At 42.5% G+C, this 22165-nt stretch overlaps 1 protein-coding gene across 1 annotated transcript in view; it reads left to right on the top strand.

Annotated features, from left to right (window-relative positions):
- Window positions 1-22165, top strand: part of RPAP1 (RNA polymerase II associated protein 1) — a 72866-nt gene that overhangs the window by 35855 nt on the left and 14846 nt on the right. Inside the window, exons 12-20 of the mRNA XM_081936279.1 lie at window positions 769-960; window positions 1810-1944; window positions 2493-2672; window positions 3367-3524; window positions 10508-10687; window positions 18034-18235; window positions 19598-19707; window positions 20273-20468; window positions 20981-21130. Coding sequence (XP_081792405.1) covers window positions 769-960; window positions 1810-1944; window positions 2493-2672; window positions 3367-3524; window positions 10508-10687; window positions 18034-18235; window positions 19598-19707; window positions 20273-20468; window positions 20981-21130 — 1503 coding nt within the window. The remainder of the gene's footprint in view (window positions 1-768; window positions 961-1809; window positions 1945-2492; window positions 2673-3366; window positions 3525-10507; window positions 10688-18033; window positions 18236-19597; window positions 19708-20272; window positions 20469-20980; window positions 21131-22165) is intronic.

The following is a 22165-nucleotide window of genomic DNA, read 5'->3' as shown; positions in this document are numbered from 1 at the left end:
GAAAACCGGTACTTTTTTTACATACATCTATCTATATATATATTTACCGCGATCACCGCGATACACAACGCGCTTCCAGCGCCACCCTCCCCTCTGCCGACTCGGCTCCCCTGACACTCCATCCCGCTTCTTTGCTGTAAACCCCCTACCAGCACCCTCGGATCCTCCCCCGCTGACCAGGACACCCGCTCCCGAGGCACTCCTCCTCCTCCTCCGCTTGCAAAACCTGGTTTCGGTGATCAGTTCCGTCACGGATTGCGAGAGCTACGGGAGGGGGGAAAAACGCTAGGAAGGGAAAGCGTGGGCGGCGTTTCACTCTAGCGGGGTCATGTGCGTCCGTCGGTTTCCGGTTCGTTTTGCGAAGCTTTAGTGAGACGGTTCGGGGGAGCCGAGAAGTGGGGCAGCCGGTGGTCGCGCGGATTTTTTGTTCACTGGAGTATAAGCCGAAGTGGATTTTTCAGCCCAAAAAGTGGGCTGAAAAATTCGGCTTATACTCAAGTATATACGGTATATACTGCTCCATAGTGCTTTACATACAGGACTTTCTGAGCAATGTAGTTTTCTTGCAATGAAAATTACAAAAATCTGACCATTTTACTTACTTTAAAGTAGCAGCCTTGAACAAGATGCTTTACAATATTACTCCAAACGGGAGATGCTGGGAATTGAATCTGAATCCTTCTTCGTGAATTCTGGATCACAGTTAGTTTAATTATAAATCCACGTTTTCTCTCCGCTGAGTGCTTTTTGATGTTTGTTCCCTTCCAGGAATACCTTGACAAGGCTTTTGCATGGTACCAGGGCATGACCGTGTACCCTTTAATCCCAAACAGTGAGGAAGGAGAACTTGAAGAGGAAGAGGAAGGGGTTGAGCTAACTCCAAACCCAAAAATACTGGGGAAGAAATCAAAGGATGAAAACAAACCAGATGCAGAAGTGGCACGATATGATGTTGTAAAGGTAAACATCCAAAATCATACCTCAATAACTCCCTCCGTTGTTACGTTTTTCCAACTGAGTAAAAAAATGATCGATGGCACGTTGAACATTTCCTCAATCAAACCAAACTTTGCATTAGATATATCACTGATTTTTCTTAGCCTTCCAAAAACTAACTTGATTATATCGGTATAAAAATCCAGTTGCCTTGAAGAGCTTTTGATCAGGGTTCATTTGCACAAGAAGATCTCTATAGTTAATGTAGATTTAGGCCCAGAGAGGCTTGTATAATTAAGTACTTGATCTATAGTCAAGTCAAAAAAGTTTTGACTTTTTTAGGTCATTTATTTGAATAGTGGCAATTTGGAGATACTATTTTTTGTCATGAAAATTAGAGATGTCATACCTCATATGACACACTTCTGGAGAATATCATATAATTTTTAAGGGTAACTCTGGTACAGTTACATCTGAGTGGTTATTTCAAATATCTTATTTGGTATCTTTCAAGGACTTGCATTCAGATGAGGGAGGGGATTGTATCAATTGAAATGTGAATATAAATGCCATTTCTGTAATGTAATCTGTGTCAGGGTTCCAAGAAACAATCTGCTTGTTTCACACAGACAAGTCATCAAGTTTAAATTCCAGACAGTTTGAATTCTCCTGCTATCTCTTTCCCACTTTGAAGGAAATGTTTTTCTCTTCCTGAGCAAGTTGTTGAAATTCCAATTAAAAATAGCAATAACTTTCTATAAGGGATAGCTAGTAACCCCTGAAGCATTTAATAATGAAAAAAACATCCAGTTTGTGTATTTATTTATTAGTATTAGCATTATTGTAATATCAGTTGCACGGTTTGTATCTTAGGGACTTCTGAAGACCAAGATACTTCATCGCTTGAGATACATCCTGGAAGTAATGCGGCCTGTGCCATTAGTGGTTTTGGAGATTCTAGATATCCTCATTCGCATAGCAAGGCATTCCACTGAGGCTTGTGTCCAGGTAAGACTTGTAAATGTCCTTCCTTAGAAAAAAGTATTTAACATAAGAGATCAAGGCTGTGCCAGATATTCCAAGTTTGACACTTTTTGAGTTTGAAATTACCATTCCAAGTGTTCTGACCTTAAAGCAAACATCCACATACCAAGAGTTTCTTCTGAGGTCATGTCAATCTCAACCCAGGTCTATCAGAGTTGTTTAGAGAGTTTCTACCATTCTGAGAACAGTATTGAACTGTAGCATGATAGCTTGTGACTGGATTACTTTTCCAAACTTTTTGCTGCCTAGCTAGAATAGCTCTAGACAAAATGCTTTGTCCCGCCAGAACACAGCCAGTTTAGAAGTTTAAAATGGAATATTTTGAGTTGCACTCTTTGATCCAAAATTTGAAGCAATACAATTTTTCGTTCCTTGCACTTTTGTTCTAGAGAACTCATAAAAAGAAGGGGCATTGTCCATTTTCTTGAAACATTTTACAAGGTACTTGTATCACAACAATGAAAAGTTGTTAACTTTGTAGCACTGACTTTTATTAAAATACATGTTTACAGGTTCTTGATTGCCCTCGTCTTGTTGAGACTATTATCACAGAGTTTCTTCCCACCCAATGGACTCCAAGACCAGCTAAACCCGGGAAGTTGCTCGTGAGCCTACATGGAGTACCTTGTCCCACTGCCATGAAACTCATTAGAGTCTTGGCATGTGGAGGGCGAAACACAGCTGCTAGGCTGGTAAGAACTATTTTCAGCCACTACTGCTTAGCTAATTAAAATACTAAAAGTATAGGTAATAAAGTCTGCAATTAACCAAATTTAATTGAAGTAAAGAGGGCAGTTTCACCATTTCCTCCAGTTAATTGGCATTCTTTATATGCATATAGTAGAATTCAAATTTGCACAGAGGAAACAAATATACTTGAAATAAATCATGTGTGATTTTCTAAATTCTGTACATATAGGAGCTGCAGACTTCAAGGGAGAGAAGCATGAAAGAAAGCCATTAGCACAGGGGTCTTGTAGCAAGTAGGACAATGGTTAATATATAAAAGATGAATATTTGTTTTTAATGCATGTATTCCCATGGAGAAGCTTCCTAGTATACACCATAAATCCATCTGGTCTCCTATTCACATGGAGAAAACTGATAAGCATATCAGGAAGGCAATAATCCTTTTCTTTGGCTTATCCACCAGTAACTAATATTCAGGAGCATTTTATTTCAGTTTGCATGGTTCCATTTAGTTGCCGTGCCTGATGGTGATTCACAGATCTGACCCTCCATGAATTTATCTGATTCTCCTTAAAGCCACTAAATGAGATACCAGAATTATTATATTCTGCTCGATATCAGTATGCATTCTCTCATCTCCCGTTTGTACCCTATTATAAGTCCTGAGTCTTACTTGTATTTGGTTGTTATTTACAGCTAAACAAATTTGAGATGAAGAGTCGGCTGAGCCGGTTTATAGCTGAAGATCCCAAAGACCTTTCTCTAAGGATAGAGGAAGCCATAAAAATGAGCACAGAAGCATTCCGTTTGTGGGCTGTGGCCACTGGTTATGGTCAAGCATGTGATCTTTATCGGTATGGCTTTGACTGGGTGTTTGCGTTTCAAATTTCATTTCCTTTCACTTCCAAGAGTATCAAAGCTTCTGAGTTATTTGGAAGTTTTCCTTGCCTTTTGCAGATGCCGCAGTATACTCCTTGGTTCATTTACTATTCCTTTTCTCACCTAAATGCTACAGTAGAGGGAAACTGACCTTAGCAGACAGGTGATGGAATAGCGTGGATAAACTACTGCTGTGATTTAGTTCAAAAATGCAAGTTTCTCTTCTAGAAATCAAGTTATTAAATATTGGACATAAAAATTATAACTCAGCGGCATCTAATTTACTTAATATGGTTTGTTTATCTGTATATTCTTCTAAACAAAGACTGAATAAATTAGAATAACGTGGTTGAATAAACCAGAATAAGCAAAACAGAAGTCAGTTCACTGGCAGGAGAGGGGTTGTTCATTAACAATCCTTATTTATTAGGAGGGAAGGTTATCCTGTTTTCCCAGGATGATTTCCAACCAAGTGGGTAAAAGATAAGGTGGAGTAAGACATAACTGATACAAAATACAGTATTGATCTATATGGAAAGATCTGAACTCCAAGTAAGTGCTTATTTTGTTTAAAATAGCAACCAACTAGGAATGATGCACTTATTTGGAATCTTAGTTGATTTCTTAAAATATTAATATTTTCCAGGGCGCTGCTCTGGAGAGTCCAAAGAAGGGTTAAACACAGCCAATCTGCCCAGAACTGAATTGAAACTTTAAGCCACGCCTCTGGTGCCGACTCTCCTCAGATTTTTTCAATTCAGCTAGCCCAGTAGACGCTTTAAGATTTTCTCCAGTTCTAAGATTGATTCCTTGGACTCTCCAGAGGAAGAATAATTTTTTAAAACAGCATATTTAAGGATTTTTAGAGCAGGCTGGTGAGTTTAAATTTAAGTTTGTTTTTTTCCCTTTTTAATTGGGTTTTTCTCACCCTTTCGGCTCTCCTGGAGTCCGGGGCTTTGCTCTGGCTCCTAGAAGCCACAGGCAGCTGTTGGGGGAAGCGTGTGGGTCGGAGTGCCGACGCCAGCGCTGTTGGGGCACCCCTACTGGGGGCCGATTCCCACTGGAAGCCCTCCGTTGCAATTTGTGCTTCTAGCAAGTCAAATTGCTGCGTGGGCTTCCAGGGCAGCCATTTTGGCTTCTTCCCTCTTTAAATTTGGCGCGCAGAGCTCCGTTGAGTTCCGGCCGCCATTTTGGATTGCGCAATCTTCCGGCTTTACTTTTAAAAGTTTTTTGCCGCAGCTGCCTGGTGCCTGGCTCTTTGCAGGAGCCGCGTGGAGTCAGACTTGCCCGGTGTGACCGGCGACCTGGGCCCCAATCCAAGCAAGTGATAGCGGCGTGGGATCGTGGCCTGCTGGGTCGCCTCCCTTACTCTCCTGCAGGCGCTGGGAGCGAATTCTGCTCGCGCCTAAAAGATTCCAAGCTACTTCAGGCCTTGCAGTTTCTCTGTCTCCTCAGGAGCATCGTGCTGCGGTGGGCTTTCTGGAGGTGGTGAGTGGTGGTTTTCCCATCCCCCTACTGCCCCAACCAGTGATTGTTACCATGGCAGATCAGGCCCCTGAGACTTCTGAGGGTGTCTCTTCCAGAGCCCCTGTAAGACAGGCCGGGAAAGCAGCCAGGGAGGCCATTAGAGGGAGTAAGCCTTACTCCAGGCATGGCCCCAAGCAGGGCTCAGGCCTAGACAAAGATGCATTAAGGCGACAGAAGGCCTTAGAAAAACAGGTTTCCAAAGCCCAACAGCAGGCCCAATCTTCCCTTTCGGTGTCTCCTGGGGAGCCCTCCAGGGAAATTCCTCTAGCCCAGGGAGGCCCCATTTCTGATAGTGAAGAGGAAGGGGATTCCTTGGCCATGGCAACTTCTCCAGGCCATTCCATGGCTGATCAGGCTGATCTCTTTGCCTGTCCCTCTGATATGGAGGAGGGACCAGCTCCAATGGGGCCCTTAGCCCCTCAACAGCCGATCCCCGGGCCCACTCAAGGGGTTCGCCCCATTGAGGACCAAGGGCCTAACCTATCCACTGAAATGCAGGAAATAATTAACAGGGCCATTTCCCAGGGCATTGAGGCAGGCATGCGAAAAGGTGGCAAGCGCACTCGCAAGATCCACCATTTGCAACCCCACGAGGATTCCAGAGAGATGACTCCTAGCCTTCCACCTCCGTCCCTGCATTCTTCAGTGGCCTCCGATGAGTCAGACTGGGAGGAAGAAGAGGAATTTCTTCCTAGGCAGGAAGCTGAATTCTCTGGGGATGAGGCAAGCCCCGCCAAAAAGCCGGCCTTTTCAGGCTTATTTAATTTGGATAATTTCAAAACCATTTTAGATAAGGCTAAGATCTCAACTCACATGGGGTCCACCCCCCCAGCTCAGGTGGTTGTAGACCCTGATGATCTATCTGGGGATCTCTTTGAGGAACCCATTTCGGTCCAGGAAATAGTTCCTGTACCCAAGATGTTCCTCAATTTAGTTCAAAGACAGTGGGCGCAGCCAGCTACCATGGCTACCCCCAGCAGCCATGACAAGAAGCTATATACGGTGGATGCCAGCCTGGAGGAGCTGCTCAAGCTCCCTCCTATCGATCCCCCTGTAGCGGCTCTTACCTCCTCTTCTGTGCTCCCTCCTGACCTGTTGGAGGGGCTCAAGGCTGAGGACAAGAGAACCGAAACTGCTTGTCACAAGACCCATCAGGCAGCTGCATGGGCCATTAAGTCCTCCGCTTCAGCCTCCTTTTTCTCCAGGGCGGCTCTCCTGTGGCTGAGGCAGTTGTTGAGGAAGATACCTGCCAAGGACGTTAAAGTCAGGCAGGATATCAATAAAATCATGGCAGCCACAGAGTACACTGCTGATGCCACTCTGAATGCTGCTAAGTTTGCCTCGCGTGCCCTAGCGTCTAATGTTACTTCCAGACGCCTCCTGTGGCTTAGGCACTGGAATGTGGATATGCGCTCCAAATGGAAGCTTGTTACTGCCCCCTTTAAAGGGGACAAGCTGTTTGGTGAGGTCCTTGATCCAGTCCTTGTGGAAAACAAGGACAAAAAGAAAGTGATGCCATCAGTCACCAAAAAGCCTGATCGTAAAGGTCCTGGCTCTTACAGGAGGCAGGCCTTTCGGAACAATGAGCCCTCCACCAGCTCCGCCCCCTATCATCGGGCGTATCCCCAGCAGGGTGAGCGGTCTCAGGACCGTCAGTCCTTTTGAGACAGAGGTCGCCAGCAGCCCTTCTCCAAGCGGCCATTTCGGGGGGGCTCCGGCTCCCGACCCTTTAGGAGGTATAAATGACCATCACAGGTCAGCTCCCATAGGAGGGCGGTTGCAGTTGTTCCACGCCAAATGGGAGCAGACCACGTCGGACCAGTGGGTTCTTCAAACGGTCCGCATGGGTCTCACTTTAGAATTCTGGTCCCCCCCTCCCCGCCACTTCATCCGGTGTCCAGTTCCCTCAGGGTTAGTCAAAAGATCCCTCATGGAACAGGAGATAAGGCACCTCAAGGAGATCAGGGCCATAGAACCTGTCCCAGCAGGCCAGGAAGGAAGAGGGTTTTACTCCATCCTGTTTCTGGTCCCCAAAAACTCAGGAGGGTGGAGGGGGATATTAGATCTAAAGAGGTTCAATCACCACGTGACATATCGCAGGTTCAAGATGCAGTCCCTCCAGTCCATCTTGGGGTGCATCAGGCCAGGCGATATACTAATGTCCATAGACCTCAAAGAGGCCTACCTCCACATCCCTATCCGCAAAGCCCACCGCAAGTTCCTGAGGTTCTCTTACGCGGGCCTCCATTACCAGTACCGGGCAATGCCATTCGGCCTGTCATCGGCGCCCAGGACATTCACAAAGGTTCTCGCAGCCGTGGCGGCTTTTCTACGGTCACGTCCGGTCAGACTCCATTGTTACCTAGACGATGTTCTCATTCTGTCATCATCGCATCAACAAGCTGTCAGCGACCTAGAACACACCATGCAGGCGCTCCGGGACCACGGGTTCACCATCAACCTGGAAAAAAGTCATCTCGTCCCCACGACCAGACTGAAGCATCTAGGGGCTGTCATCGACACCACCTCGTGCACGGTATCCCTGTCTCCGGAAAGGGTGGCCAGCCTTCGGGAGATGGTCGTTCAGGTGCAGCAGTCACGTCTAGTCAAGGTGGTTCAGCTCTCACAGCTCCTCGGCAAGATGATCTCGTGCCTGTCAATCGTGCCTTGGGCGAGACTTCACTCCCGTCCCCTTCAGTGGCTCCTGCTCCCATATCAAAGAACAAACGAAAGCAGCTCAACAAGACCGATTCCAGTTCCAGCAGAGGTACATCGCTCTCTAAAGTGGTGGTTGTCTCCGGCCCTGTTAAAGGGGTCGCCATTCAAGGAGCCAGTCAGGCTCACCATCACAACGGATGCCAGCCTGTTCGGTTGGGGGGCCCACTGCCACAACCAGCTCGCACAGGGCAGGTGGTCCCCTTCCGAAGCCGCTCACAGCATCAACTGGCTGGAGCTGAGGGCAGTCAGGCTTGCGCTGAAGCGCTTCCAGAGCACCGTTCAGGGCCACCACGTGCGCATCATGACAGACAATGTCGCCACCAAGGCGCACATCAATCGACAGGGGGGAACGCGCTCCAGATCCCTGATGAAGGAGGCGGAGCTCTTGGGTCGATGGGCGGAGAGGTATCTCCTTTCTCTTCAGGCGGAGCACATCTCGGGCACGAGCAACACCCAGGCGGACTGGCTGAGCAGATCCACAGTCGACCACTCGGAGTGGCGTCTACATCCGCTGCTGTTCCAGCAACTGTCCCAGAGGTTCGGCCTCCCGCTGGTGGACCTGTTCGCCACCGCGGCCAACGCGCATCTTCCGCGGTTCTTCACAAGGTTCCACGACCCGAGGGCGGAAGGAGTCAACGCGCTGCACGGCCCGTGGCCGAAAGGTCTGCTTTACGCTTTTCCCCCGCTACCTCTTCTTCCCAGAGTCATCAGGAAGATCCTAGCAGAGGAGGCGGAGGTGCTGCTGGTAGCACCGTACTGGCCCAGGAGAACCTGGTTTGCAGACTTGGTGAGTCTTTCGATCACACCACCGTGGCGGATTCCTCCACAGGACATCTCTCTCAGCCAGGGGGCCCTTCAACATCCAGAACCCCAGTGGCTGCAGCTGGCCGTCTGGCACTTGAGAGGGATCTCCTAAGCAGAGGCAAGTTGTCAGACAAGAGGATTGGCACCATCCAAGCGTCACGACGGCAGTCCACGACGCGCATCTACGACGCCACTTGGAAATCCTTCGCCAGCTGGTGCACGGCTCATGGTACGTCTGCGCCCCTTGCTTTGGTTCCTGTCATCCTGGACTTCCTGCAGGAAGGTTTGGACAAGGGCCTGGCACCTAACACCCTGAGGCGCCAGGCAGCAGCCCTGTCAACCATCCTCTCAGTTGAGGGCTACGCATCTCTTGGCCGGAATCCGACCATCCGCAGTTTCCTCAGGGGAGCGACCAACCTGAGACCCCCAGTGGTCCACAGATACCCATCTTGGGATCTCAATGTAGTGTTGCGGTCCCTCATCGGGCCCCCGTTTGAGCCCATTAAGACGGCCAGTCTCAGACACCTCACATTCAAGACGGTTTTTCTGGTCGCTATCACGTCTGCTCGTCGCATATCGGAACTGGCTGCCTTGTCAGTCAGAGAGGACTTGTGTCTCATTCGTAACGACAGAGTAATCCTGAGGCTGGACCCTTCCTTCATTCCGAAGGTCAATTCCTGGTTTCATCGGGCGCAGGAGGTGGTCCTTCCGGATTTTTGTCCGCATCCTCGGCACCCGAGGGAAAAGCGCTGGCACATGCTGGATGTGCGCAGGACTATTCGCAGATACATCAAGCGCACGGCCAGTTTTCGGAAATCCGAATCTCTATTTGTCTCCTTTCAACCAGCTTCTCAAGGCAAGAAGGTCTCTTCATCTACCATCGGCGGATGGCTGCGAGCCTGCATTGCGCTTGCCCACGTTTTACAGTCTGTTCCTGTGCCTCGCAATATCACAGCACATTCGACTAGAAGCGCCGCCACCACAGCTGCCTGGTCTACACAGGCACCGATTGAAGAGATCTGCAAGGCGGCCACCTGGACTTCTCTGTCTCCATTTGTCCGAAATTACAAACTGGACAGTTTTGCATCGGCGGAAGGGGCCTTTGGGAGGCGTGTTCTTCAGGGCATCCATACCAGCGGAGCGACCCTGATGGCTGAGCCTTCCCGCCCTAGTGACAGTTAGCTTGGGCATGTCCCTTCTTTGGACTCTCCAGAGCAGCGCCCTGGAAAATGACCATTGTCTTACCTGAAGGGTCCTTTTCAGGGCGCTGCAAGGGAGAGTCCACCCCGCCCTGGGGTCTATTCTCCGCTGGTGTTTGTGAAGTCACAGTGTTGTTTGTTGTTTCTGTTATTGTTGTTGGACTATTTTTGACTTGTTCCATATTAGACTTCCAGTTGAAGTTTCAGCGCACAACTGTTCCACGTCTTCATTGAATAAATCTGAGGAGAGTCGGCACCAGAGGCGTGGCTTAAAGTTTCAATTCAGTTCTGGGCAGATTGGCTGTGTTTAACCCTTCTTTGGACTCTCCCTTGCAGCGCCCTGAAAAGGACCCTTCAGGTAAGACAATGGTCATTTCCTTTTCCTCTTCTATTGGAAGTTTTCTGACCATTCTGGAAGTGTCTCCAACCCAAAATAATGTTCTTTCAAGCTCAAAATAGGAATCCTTTAATTTCAGAATACTTATAGAACAATATTGGAATACTACTGGAAAAGCTGCTTTATAAGATCTGAAGAGAAACCAGAGCATAGAACATCTGTTTTGAACTCAAAATGGAATTTTGAATTCAAAATATTTTCTACATTGCTATAAATGTCTTGTAACTGGATTTTGACTTCAGTGAGGTTTTTTTTTAAAATAAAAACTACACTAACGTGATTCTGTGACATCTCATTTTATTGCAATTTACAGAGATCTTTATCCTGTGCTAATGAGGATAGTTTCATCCCTATCCCAACTGACCAGCAGTTTCCAAGAAAATAACACCTTGATGGAGCTTTCTATCCAGCGAGCTGCAGCTGTTGTCACTTCGCTTACTCAAGTGACTCAGACAGCTGGCTGCCGAACAGAACTGCAAGCCCAGCTTAGCAGGTATAGTCATTTTGTCCTGCTAGTGGTTTCTCTCCTTCCCCTTCAACAAAGAATCTCAAGCAGCATTTCTCTGAATATTCAGAAGCAAAATATTATTATAGTGGGTGTGCACTGAAAAAAATGGCTTGTATTATATTTTGAAACAGGGTGGATAAAAATCGATAAAAAAATTTTTTTAATCGGTTTTTTATTTAAATCGGTTTTTTTTATTTTTATCAAATTTATTTTAATAAAATGCTTTTGGAGTAAAAAATCGATTCTCTATTTAAGATATATTGATAATTTAGTTTATTCAGCATGAAACGGAGCTTAGTTATGTAGCATGAGGCTGCATATTCTGCAATATTTTACATTTTTGGTAAACTCATTCAATGACCCCAAGCTCTGCAAGCTAAATAGGAAACCTTCATTTTGTTTGCAAATAATAATATTAAAGATTCTAACTACCAGCAAGAATGAGTCCTTACATTTAAAGAGCCCATTTCAGATCCATCATGGCAGTGCCTTAGCAGGCATCCACTCACCTGTTGCCTGCCATGTCCCTCACCTTGTGTCACTGCCGCATCACCAGCCATCCCATTAAAGTGGCTAGTAATAATATTAAATATACTGGTAATAGTAGATGAGACCCAGTTTGATTTAGCAGTTAGGGCAGTAATGGCTAACTTTTTTGGTAGCGAGTGCCCAAAGCGGCATGCGGGAACCCCCAAAATACAATGTGAGCAAACCCCCCCCCCCCCCCGCACACATGCCCCCCGCACATGTGTGGCAGAGACCCGAAAATCAGCTGACCAGCAGGAGGCACACGCATGCGCGGTGGAGCTGGGCTGGGGTGACGGCTGGTGTGCCCGCAGAGTGGACTCTGCATGCCACCTATAGCACGAGTGCCCTTAGGTTCGCCATCACAGAGTTAGGGTGCTGTACTAGGAATAGAGGGAATAGGGAAACCTGATTTTAGTATTGCTTTAGAGTACAGAAATTAATGGACAGTTACTCTATCTCAGTCTTAGAAAGAAGTAAGTGGAAAGCCATTTCATTTCCATGTCCCAGAGGTGTTTTGTCAAAAGGCAACTGGACTTTCTTTGTTTTTACTTGAAGATGTTTCACTTCTCATCCAAGAAGCTTCTTCAGTTCTTGTTCGCTTCTTGGTTAAAAAGCGAAACATCTTCAAAGAAAAACAAAGAAAGTCCATTTGCCTTTTGAAAAAGCAACTTTGGTACAACCATGACCTGGATGATTGAGAATCTCCATAGATTTTCATGTTGCCTAGAAAACTGCTTGGATTTGTTCATGTAGTCATCAGGAATCAAGTTTGACTTGGAAAAAGATAAAAGTGAGAGAAAATAGATCAAATAAACATCAAAAGAATTGGGCATATCAAATGATTTCTAAGAAAAAAAGAAAAAAGTGGCAGAAGTCTATTTTTTCCTCATGGGATTCAAGATGGTGAATGTATAATTTCTAATGGCACTTGGATGTTGACCAAATTTGGATCTGATTAAAATGACTGAAGAGAAGAGAGAAATCACTATGTGATTTCACAGCATTCTTTCAAATCTCTTGTTCTTCTTCCATTAAAGTTACCTCTTTCCATTGTTTCCCTTCCACTAAAATTCACTGTGACCGTTGCAGATGCTGTAAGAACATAAATATTTTCGGTCAAACTGATTCCATGTGGTCTAACTTTCCAAGCATGAAAAACTGAACAATAAAAAACTCAGAAGCAGGTGGGATTGGGAAGAGATGAAGGGAATTTGGAGGAATTTCCCCAGCAAGTAGTGCTTGTCAAACTGTGTGTGATAGTTCAGTAAACATTTGGAAGTGGACCGCCTCATTTTTGGAAGTTGTAATGTTTATTTGGCAAACTACAATGAAAATAATTCAGCAGATCAAATCTTGCTGAGAGGTATCTGAACAAGAAAGAGAATGCAATTTATGTGCTTTTATTCTTCCTCAGTTTTGAAAAGCTTTCTGAATATCAACTTGATTGTACTACTTTTAAGAATTCAGAATATCATCGTTTTCGTTGTCAAGAGTTTAAATTTTTGTTACATGCCACATGTAAATCTTAATTTTGCTATACATTCTTCTTTATCCTTCCGGCTCTGAATCTTGTTAATTTGTTTATTGGAGGTAATGGTTTTATTTACTGTAATAAAGATAAAATTAAATCATTTTGGTTGACATCGTGCATAACTACTGCTTTAAAAAAACTCAGCTTATCAATTCCGTAGCATAATTGCTCTTTAAATAGGACTCCTAGCTGCCATGTATATATTTTGCCTTTGCTCTTTTATTTTGTACATTTTCCTTTCTGTTAATTTCCTCACTTCCCTTTAGGGTAGTGCAAGTAAATATTAATCTTATTGAATAATTGATAATAAGTTTCCCTTGGAGGTGTCATTACTGAGGCCATTAAATGTCAATGTTTATGTTTGCTATAGAAATTGAGGTTGACAGTGAATTTGATTGAAAAGCTAATCAGCTGAGAGAGAGTAAATACCCAGCTGACTTAAGAGCAATTAGACCATCTAATGAAAGAAAGCATAATTGCATGGGAAGTTATAAATACCCAGTTTAGTGAAGGATCTATTGAAACAACATTGCTCAGGCAAGTGTGGGGTTGTTTTAAAATACAATAAATAAAAAGGGATTACCAAGGGATTCAGATAACATTGTAAGATAAAATCTTGCAAGAATAGTGTAAGAATACCAGTTTCTATCATTTGCTAGAGGTTATTGATTGATGTGTCCAGCAACAGGATAAAATGCTATTGCAGAATGAATATGTTCCTAAGATGTCATTGTAACATCTGATGATTTGTTCTATTTTATGTGAACAACTGACTGATGACTGCATGGGTTGAAACTGTAAAAGCCTTCATTTCTATGCTAAGTCGTATTGGTTTAACCATGGCTGTTGTTTCTTTATTCTGTTCTAGTTTTAAATGATCTTTATTCCATGCACCCTGAACAACTTGCCTAATTGCAGTAAAAACATCACAGATGCTTATCTCAAAGGTGCTTTTTCGGAAGGCAACTGGACTTTCTGGGATTAATTTTGAAGACATTTCGCTTCTCATCCAAGAAGCTTCTTCAGAGCCTCTTCAGTCCAGTGCCTCTTGAAAAAGCAACTTTGGGACAACCATGACCTGGAAGACTGAGAATCTCCTTAGACATCACAGATGCTTATCAATTGATTGATGTTAAAGTTGCATTATAGTATAATTATGTTTGTTTTAGACTTGAAAATAATAGCACTTCTGTACAGGATTTCCTAAATTTACTCTAAATTAGTTTTTTTTTAAAAAAGCTGTCTGCAAGAAAGCTAAACAACGCAGAAAGTAGAAAAGAAAAAAAAACATAGTTTAAATTTACACTCAGCTTTATAATGCTGAGTCAAAAGTTAGTGAATAACTCAATAAATTAATTTTTAAATGATACAGCTCTTCCAAAGATCATTCGTGACAAGATTACAGGTAATCCTTGTTAGTGACCATTTGCAGTTATGTTGGGGATGAAAAAGTAACTTCACAATCAATCCAGGCATTTTTTGCTGGTCTGTAAAGCAAAGGAAAATTGAAATAAAACCACAGTCATGGTTTCGCTTAATGACCAATTTGCTGGAAGCAATTTGGACTGCCTGTATTAGCTGCACTTTTATTTCTTCAGGAAAACCTGAAGGTTTTATTTATTTATTAAATTTATATGCCAACCAACATCTCCTTGGAGGGGAGATTGGACGGCATAGATATTTTAAAAAATAGATAAAATAAATATCATTAACACTGTGAAATCTATGAAAACAGGAAAAGTTTCTGGCCCTGTGGTGACCTGCTTGAGTCGGATAAGGCTTATACCGCATGATTTATTACCCTTCCCCCATTGGATCACTTAACAATTCAGAAAAGCAGTGTATTCAACTAATACCTGTTCTGATATAGTTCCAGATACATTAATAATATTTAAAATATTTGAATAGTTTCCAGTACTGAAATGCATTTTGCACTGTTTTGAGCCTACAATTTTATGGATAAGTAAAGGATATTTTATTATATAGTTTGAAAAAAAGAGGTAGAATGCTACATACTAATGAACCAATTATTAAGAATCTTAAAAACATTGAATATTTTTCAGATGATATTCAGATTAATTCAGCAAAAATGTTTGTTTTTTAGACCATGTGAGATATTTTTTTAGAGTTGCTTATCCAATTTGTTTATGCTTAAAGTATAAAAAGGAAAGTATGAATTTTTCTTAATGGGGTTCTGTTTTGATTTAATAATCATAGATTTATTTAAAGATGTGTTGTGAAAAGTAACAAACTTTACAGATGTGAACAGCATTTTCAATCATGTATCGGAAATCTGGAATTTATCAGTATATGGATTTATGAAACAAGAAATACAGCAAAAGTTTATTTTAACTTTTATGGAGACTGATATATATTACATTGATTGAAAATATGCATTTTCCTTTGAGCTGGTTATTAATGAAAAGGAAAAGTGGATGGTGATTACTGTGTGTGATCAAGATACTATATTTTAAAATATTTTCTATAACCATGGTAATATATGTTCTGTATTTTTTTTCTTTTCATTTTTTGAGGAAAAAATATTGCTGTGGTACACAAAAAGGAAAGAAAAAAAATATTTTTCTCTCAGCTCAAACCTACAGCCGCAAACGCACAAAAAGGACATTTCTCTCCCTCCCCCCCATACATAGTATATTACAATAGATCTATAGAAGTACCTCCATTTTTAGGCAGAATTCTATTCCACATTATATTTCTGTTATATTAATAAGGAGCTATTGGGTGCTTTTGTGGGTTCAGAAAATGAGACAATTCAAAGCATCCAAGTATGTCTTTTTTTAATTCACATTTCTGATAAAAACAGCTGAAAGAAGTGTTCGTTTCAGCCAAGCTTTGCACCACAATTTAGAATCAGCTATATTCCACTAGGAGCACGATGGCTCAGCAGGACTCCTCCGGGTGCCGTCCACTAAGCAATGCCAACGGGCGGCGCCTAGGAGTAGAGCCTTCTCTGTGATGGGCCCAACCCTCTGGAATGACCTCCCCCCCGATATCAGAACCACCACCGACTTCCGCTCCTTCCGACAAAAACTGAAGACTCACCTGTTCTGTTTAGCCGGCCTGGCCCATTCATAGTCTTATTCTACCTCCTGGCAGATATTTTAATTGGGTATTTTTAGGGTTATTTAAATATTGTTTTTAACTGCTTTGATTTTTGTACAGTTTCTTATTGCCTCCTTTTATGTTTGTATTTTCTATCTTGATGTGTTTTATCTGACTGTACACCGCCCCGAGTCCCTTTGGGGAGAGGGGGCGGTATAAAAGTCTAAATAAAAGTAAAGTAAAGTAAAGTAAAGTTAAAGACGCTGTGCTTGTCAGCCTGGGTTTGAGACCAGGGTGCCGTGCAATGGAGATAATCCCCATTCCTTTCCCCAGCTCCCGCCCATCAACAGTTCAAAAGCATGCAATGCAAGTAGATAAATAGGTCCCATTTTGGTTGGAAGGTAATAGCACTCCATGAGCCTCAGCATATAGTCATGCTGGCCACCTGATCATGGAAACATCTTTGGACAACACTGGCTCCCTTGGCTAAGAAATGGAGATGAGTCAAACATGGCTGGAGAGGGGAAATCTTTACCCTGATTTTTATATTCCATTATCAGTAGTTTCTCCTTTGTCCATCCCAAGGGCTTCATTGATAGCACAATCCCCTGTAACTTTTCTTAACCATTGTTGACATCTCTACTACTGCATATGTATATATGTCTAGATAATGATACAGACCTTAACACATATGCAATTTCTATTTTAAACGCTACTGCTTTCCTAATTCTAGGATTTATAGGGAGTAGTGACAGTTTGCTACCTACCCATCCTTTTATTTCTGGATGCTGATGAATCTACAGAGCCTTAGAAAATATGACTTTCTGTCACCTAAGGACAGTCCAACCATGCCCTCTGTTAGTTAATATTTCTTCATGATTTTCTTCCTGTCTTTAACCCATTTTTTGGTCCTTTGAAACAATTCTCTTCAGAAGTGCCAACATTACCCAGTGCAATTCAGGCCTGCCAGCTCATATTAAACTTAACAGCATGTTCAAGAGCCCATTTTTGTCTATTTTAGGAATCAGCCATTGCTACTATTCCAGTTCCTGCTTCACAGAGATCTCTCTGATGGTTCTTGAAATTCCTTCTGTAGTGCTAATGTAGCGTCTGATGCTGTTGGGCCACGGTTCCAGCCTCTCTTTTATTATGGAAGCTATTATCTCTGAAAATTTAGATAATACCACTCTTGGCTGCTTATCAGGAAAGTGAATGGAAACAATATGAAGTGTCCACAAGCTTGTTGGCATTACAGGGGCCATATTGCGGATTCAGGAATCTCAAGAAATAATTTTCTATTTTTGTGCAAAAATGGATATTCTGACATTCATGCTCTTTCCACTTATTCTTCCAGGTATAAGCTTGGGGTAAGAAATTGATTTAGTTAAAAGTATTGATTAAAACACCAAATTGTTGTTTCATCCTGTTAATTAAATTAATGGAATTAAATTGTATTAATCTTGAAATGCAATTAAGCTTTGTTATATATCAACTTTCAAAAAATATCTATGGAGATTCTCAGTCATCCAGGACATGGTTGTCCTGTAGGTGCTTTTTCAAGAGGCAACTGGACTTTCTGGTTTTTCTTTGAAGACGTTTCTCTTCTCATCCAAGAAGCTTCTTCAGCTCTGACTGGATGGTGGGGAATGGAAGGATTTATTTTCCTTGCAGACAGTTGGTCATTTGCATTTTTAAGCATGCCATTAAGGCCACCTGGAGGTTTATCTGTGTGGTTAGGGTCAATTGAGGGGTGGAAAAATTGAACAGCCCTCTCAACAGAGGGGGAAGGGATATGACATCATCTACCTCCAGTCTACAACACAGTCCTTTCAACAGTTCCAAGAAGGCTCCACACCCATTTACATCACTCAGATGAGCTTGACAACACAGATAAACCTCAAGGTGGCCTTGATGACTTTCTAAAAGAATGCAAATGACCAGCTGTCTGCAAGGATATAAATCCTTCCATTCTCCACCATCCAGAGAATCTTCTTGGATAAGAAGCGAAACCTCTTCAAAGAAAAACCTTTCAAAAATAGTTTTCTAAGCCTTTTCCATGGTAAAAATGGCCAGCAAATTAAACTATTTCATATCCTTGCTTGGGTTCCTAGGTACTTTTCTCTGGTCGCATTGGAGGAGGCCACCTTAAGTAACGAGCATTAGCAATTCCTATATTATTGTCTTTATTTCATGTTTGTGTATGTTACAGGAGTGGCCCAGAAGAGGGTGATCAAATTCCACCGCCACCCATCACCTGGAGTCAGGTGGTAGGTTTCAGGCCTGTCATTGAAACCAACATGAAGAATTGCCTTAAAGAGATATCCCACATGGAGAGATGGCAAGCATTGCAATCTCTTACTACGGCCTATGTCATCTATATGGGGGTGTATTACAGACACTGTAGTCAACAGGTAAGAGTTCAGGAAATGAAATTCTGTGTCTGCAGTTGTCTTTGGGGATTTCTTTTGTTCCATGATTCTCCTTCCATTTGGAGGAAGGAAGTGCCTCGGTCTGGCTAAAATATCAAAGGAATAGCAACCGGCAAACTTTAGGCTTGATAGATCTGTTTCGCTATTTATTTTATTTCTTATTTATGCTTTTATGCTGCTCACTCTATGCCCATTCTAGGCAATTAACAATAAATGATTTAACCCCTTCCCACCACCAAACAAATGAACTTCCCCCCTTCCCTAATCTAAATGCCAGACAGGCATGCTGCAGACCTCAGCTGTATATTAGAAAATACCTCCTCTTGTGCTTCTAAGGTCCTTTCAATCTTGCAGGGGTGGATCATGGGAATAGTTAACTCTATGAGATCTGGTTAGACAGGTAGATGAAGCAGTCTCTCTCAAATAACCAAGACAGAGCCACACAGGCCTCAAAAGGTGACAACCAATGGCAATTAGTAGAGCTCCCAAAGCAAAGGGGTCACCCAAGTATATTGGGGTCTATCATTGCCTTCCATGAGCTTAAATGGACTCTGGGGGATGGTAGAGGACAGGAAGGCCTGGAGGCGTCGCGATGGGTTGGACACAACTTCGCAACTAACAACATCATTGCCTCCAGTGCTTCATTCTCTTAACTTCCAGATTCAAGGACAGCCCCATGTACAATATATGGAGTACTGGTTAGATACAGTAATCTAACCAGGACATGAGTAGGACATGACTGATCACACATGGAGCTTCCTAAGCCCCAAATAGTGCTATAAGTACACCAGATATTACTTGTAAAAGCTCAAGCAGAGGCTGTGATTTTTGGAGAAGTCCCAAATTACAGACACCTCTGAATAGAGATCTGAAAGTTGCCTGGAAAACTAGATCAGATGTCAAACTCAGGGTGAAAGTATCTTTTAGTCCAGGCTCAGTGCAGGAATTTGTATCTGGAATTAGAACTAATCTGTCCCTTCAGTATCAAATGAATCCCCCCCCCCCTTTTTCCCTCTGCTGCAGACCTCTCAGTAAAGCCCTACCTGTCTTTTCGCAGGAGCTTGTGATCTAGCTTGCAAGTTTGATGGTTGGAAATTCAGAAAGTTGTACTCCCCGATACCCCCATCATCAGTTGAAGGCTGATTTAGAGTAACTTTGGAACTGGCTTCATTGGCTTTCAGATTTTCAGTTAGTATCTTTCTGTGTAATTAGTCGACCTGTAGCTCGGTGGGCATTTAAGTGAAGCTTGCCCTCCTCATAAAACATCCAGTCGCAAATGTGTTTGGAAGCATCATCCGTGCAGAGAAAATCATAATGATTTCTTTTCTCCCGTTTTCTCTGTAGCCAGAAGTAAATCCGGTTGATTGCATAGAAGAAGTGGAGCACTTGACAACCCGAGTGCTGTTGCCTCTGCTCAGCCAGCCAGCCATGCAGGCCCTTTGGGAAATGCTCAGGTGAGCTCTTCTTGGATAAACTGCTGCCATAGGCTAGCGTGACTGAGATATTGGATCATTACAGACATTACCGTGGGCTGTAGCTGCAGAAAAAGCCATATGCGATTAGGATAAAACTCCACATCCCTTTGTGTGTTTCCTTGAATGCAAATCCTATTGAGTTGCAGCTGAAATTTGCACTCATTCCTGCCTTTATGTACAACTCTTACTTAGTCTCATTGAGGGTGGTTTATTGAAGGCTTAATAATGTGTACCCTCTTGAGTATTAATTTTAGTTCCAAGCAAAATTTTATAATAGATGAGTGGTATGTATTTGGAAAGTAAAAGGATGGAGAAAAATGCTGATTACATGGATCTTTTTTTTAAAAAAAAGCAGGGTGGTATTTTTTCTCAGTAGAAACAATTTGTAGGATAGACTAGATAAATTGGTACTGCCCAGATGAGTTTCTCTGTTCTTTCATACCTAACTGTGAACCATGATGACTGGAAAATTGCACTCCAAAAAATCTAGATAGCATTATAATTCTATAATTCTCATTTCTTCTGGGTCTTTTTTTCTATGTAGACCATGCTCTACTTTATGCAACCCAGTATCCTGTTCCCCAGGACCAGAATCTGTTCCCAGCATTGTTTCTCTGAACTGTAGTAGAAATAAGACTTCAGTGAGTTTAGCAGGCTGTAAATCACCGTTTCCCTTTCTTACTGCTTTCCTCGACCTTGTGAACAGCATCCTCCATGTAAATAAAGGGCTGGTTAATCAGGTAAGTACTGATATATTCCTCTTGGGTTCACACTAAAGAGCAATGGCTGAGCTTCAACATTTACAGACAATATTCAAAGACTGTGAATTTAGTTGAGCTTTTTCCTGCAGCTACATTGAGTGGACTTAGGTTTTTTGAAGAGTCATAAACTCAAAATAAAAATTGATGTGCCCAATGTACTGGTGTATTAGAAGGAAGTATATCAATAATTGATTGTTTGGGTTTAGGTATCTTGAGATAAATTTTAGTAGAGCATGGCCAAGAACCACATCAAAGCTTTGGTATTAAATGTATGTAAGGAGGAAATATACAAGATACATAATTTGTTTCTAGAGAGCCTTTATAAATGGTCCCAGAGTTAAGAGAAATTGCTTTGTATTACCTGGGCTAGTGGATGTACGAATACCATTTCTATATGGCAGAAGGGACTAACTCAAGAAATATGGGGTCTCTAGTTCAGGTATTTGATAATCACCTGAAATGTATCTCTTTGTTGTTGTTTTTTTGTCCAGTATGTTTCTATTTTAGAGATGAAAAGTCTGAAGGACTACTTGCTTCAGTGTTGTACAACTGTTCCTCTTTCTATAACTCCTTCTTCCGCTTGGTTGTTGCATCATGAATACCATTTACAATATGTTGTACTTTCACTTGCTCAGAAAATGGTAAGTTCTTTGCATCAGCCATTAAATTCTGTCGTTTTGTCCTGAAATCATAGTAAATAATGCTGTATATCAGAGTTTTTTTTATTGATGCATGTATGTGTGGGATAGATTTATAGATATAGTCATACATACAAATCTGGGATGTTTGTTTAGTGTCTTTGTTACAGCTTTTCTATCTGTTGCGGCCAAAAATCTGAACCACTTAAATCAACCAAATCACTTTTAATATACAACATACATTTATTAAGCATGCAAACAAGTACAGAAGTGTTTCTCAACTTTAGCCGTGTTTAGATGTGTGGACTTCAACTCCCAGAATTCCCCAGTCACTTGAAATCCACACATCTTAAAGTTGCCAAGGCTAAGAAATATTGAGTACTTAGCAAAGTGTTAGCTGCTTGCTGAGGTGCATCGAAGAGAAGCAGTGCCACAACTTATGTGCCTTTGGCCTACTACATTACAAAGACAAAGGAAGACACATTCTAAATGACATCATGCTATTGGGATATTTTTGATAAACCCATCTGGGTGGCCTTCTTATTGATCACTTCCTACTAGATCAGTATGCTATACATATTATCTTTGAAATAGGATCAATATATATAAATAATATAGTATCTGGGGCCACTGGCTCCTGCATGGCTCTTCAGCCTATCATTACTCAGGGTCAATTCAGCTTGTTGTGAATGTTTATTAAAAGGGCACTTTAAGAAGAACGGGCAGTATCTTATAGGAGCTGGTAGTGAATGCAGCTCACATGCATATGTATGTTATCACATCTCAGTTTCCAAGATTTGTCTAAGACTTAACCAAAGAGTGCATGAATTCCAGCACTCATAAAGTACCATACCTTTTATAGTACTTTCTAGCTTTGGGTTTCACTGATTATGGTGTCACCAGATACCAGGGTCAGAATTAGGATAAAGAATGTAAACTGATTTTGATCAAATTTACTCATCAATTTTTCCTAGATTCCTTTTTCTTACATTGGCCTATATGATCAAATGTTTTTCCTTGGGTATTTTCTATACTGGA

Source organism: Natrix helvetica (genome assembly GCF_964273705.1).
Source record: "Natrix helvetica genome assembly, chromosome: 1".
NCBI lineage: Eukaryota > Metazoa > Chordata > Lepidosauria > Squamata > Natricidae > Natrix > Natrix helvetica.
This window is presented reverse-complemented; position numbering and strand designations above follow the sequence as displayed.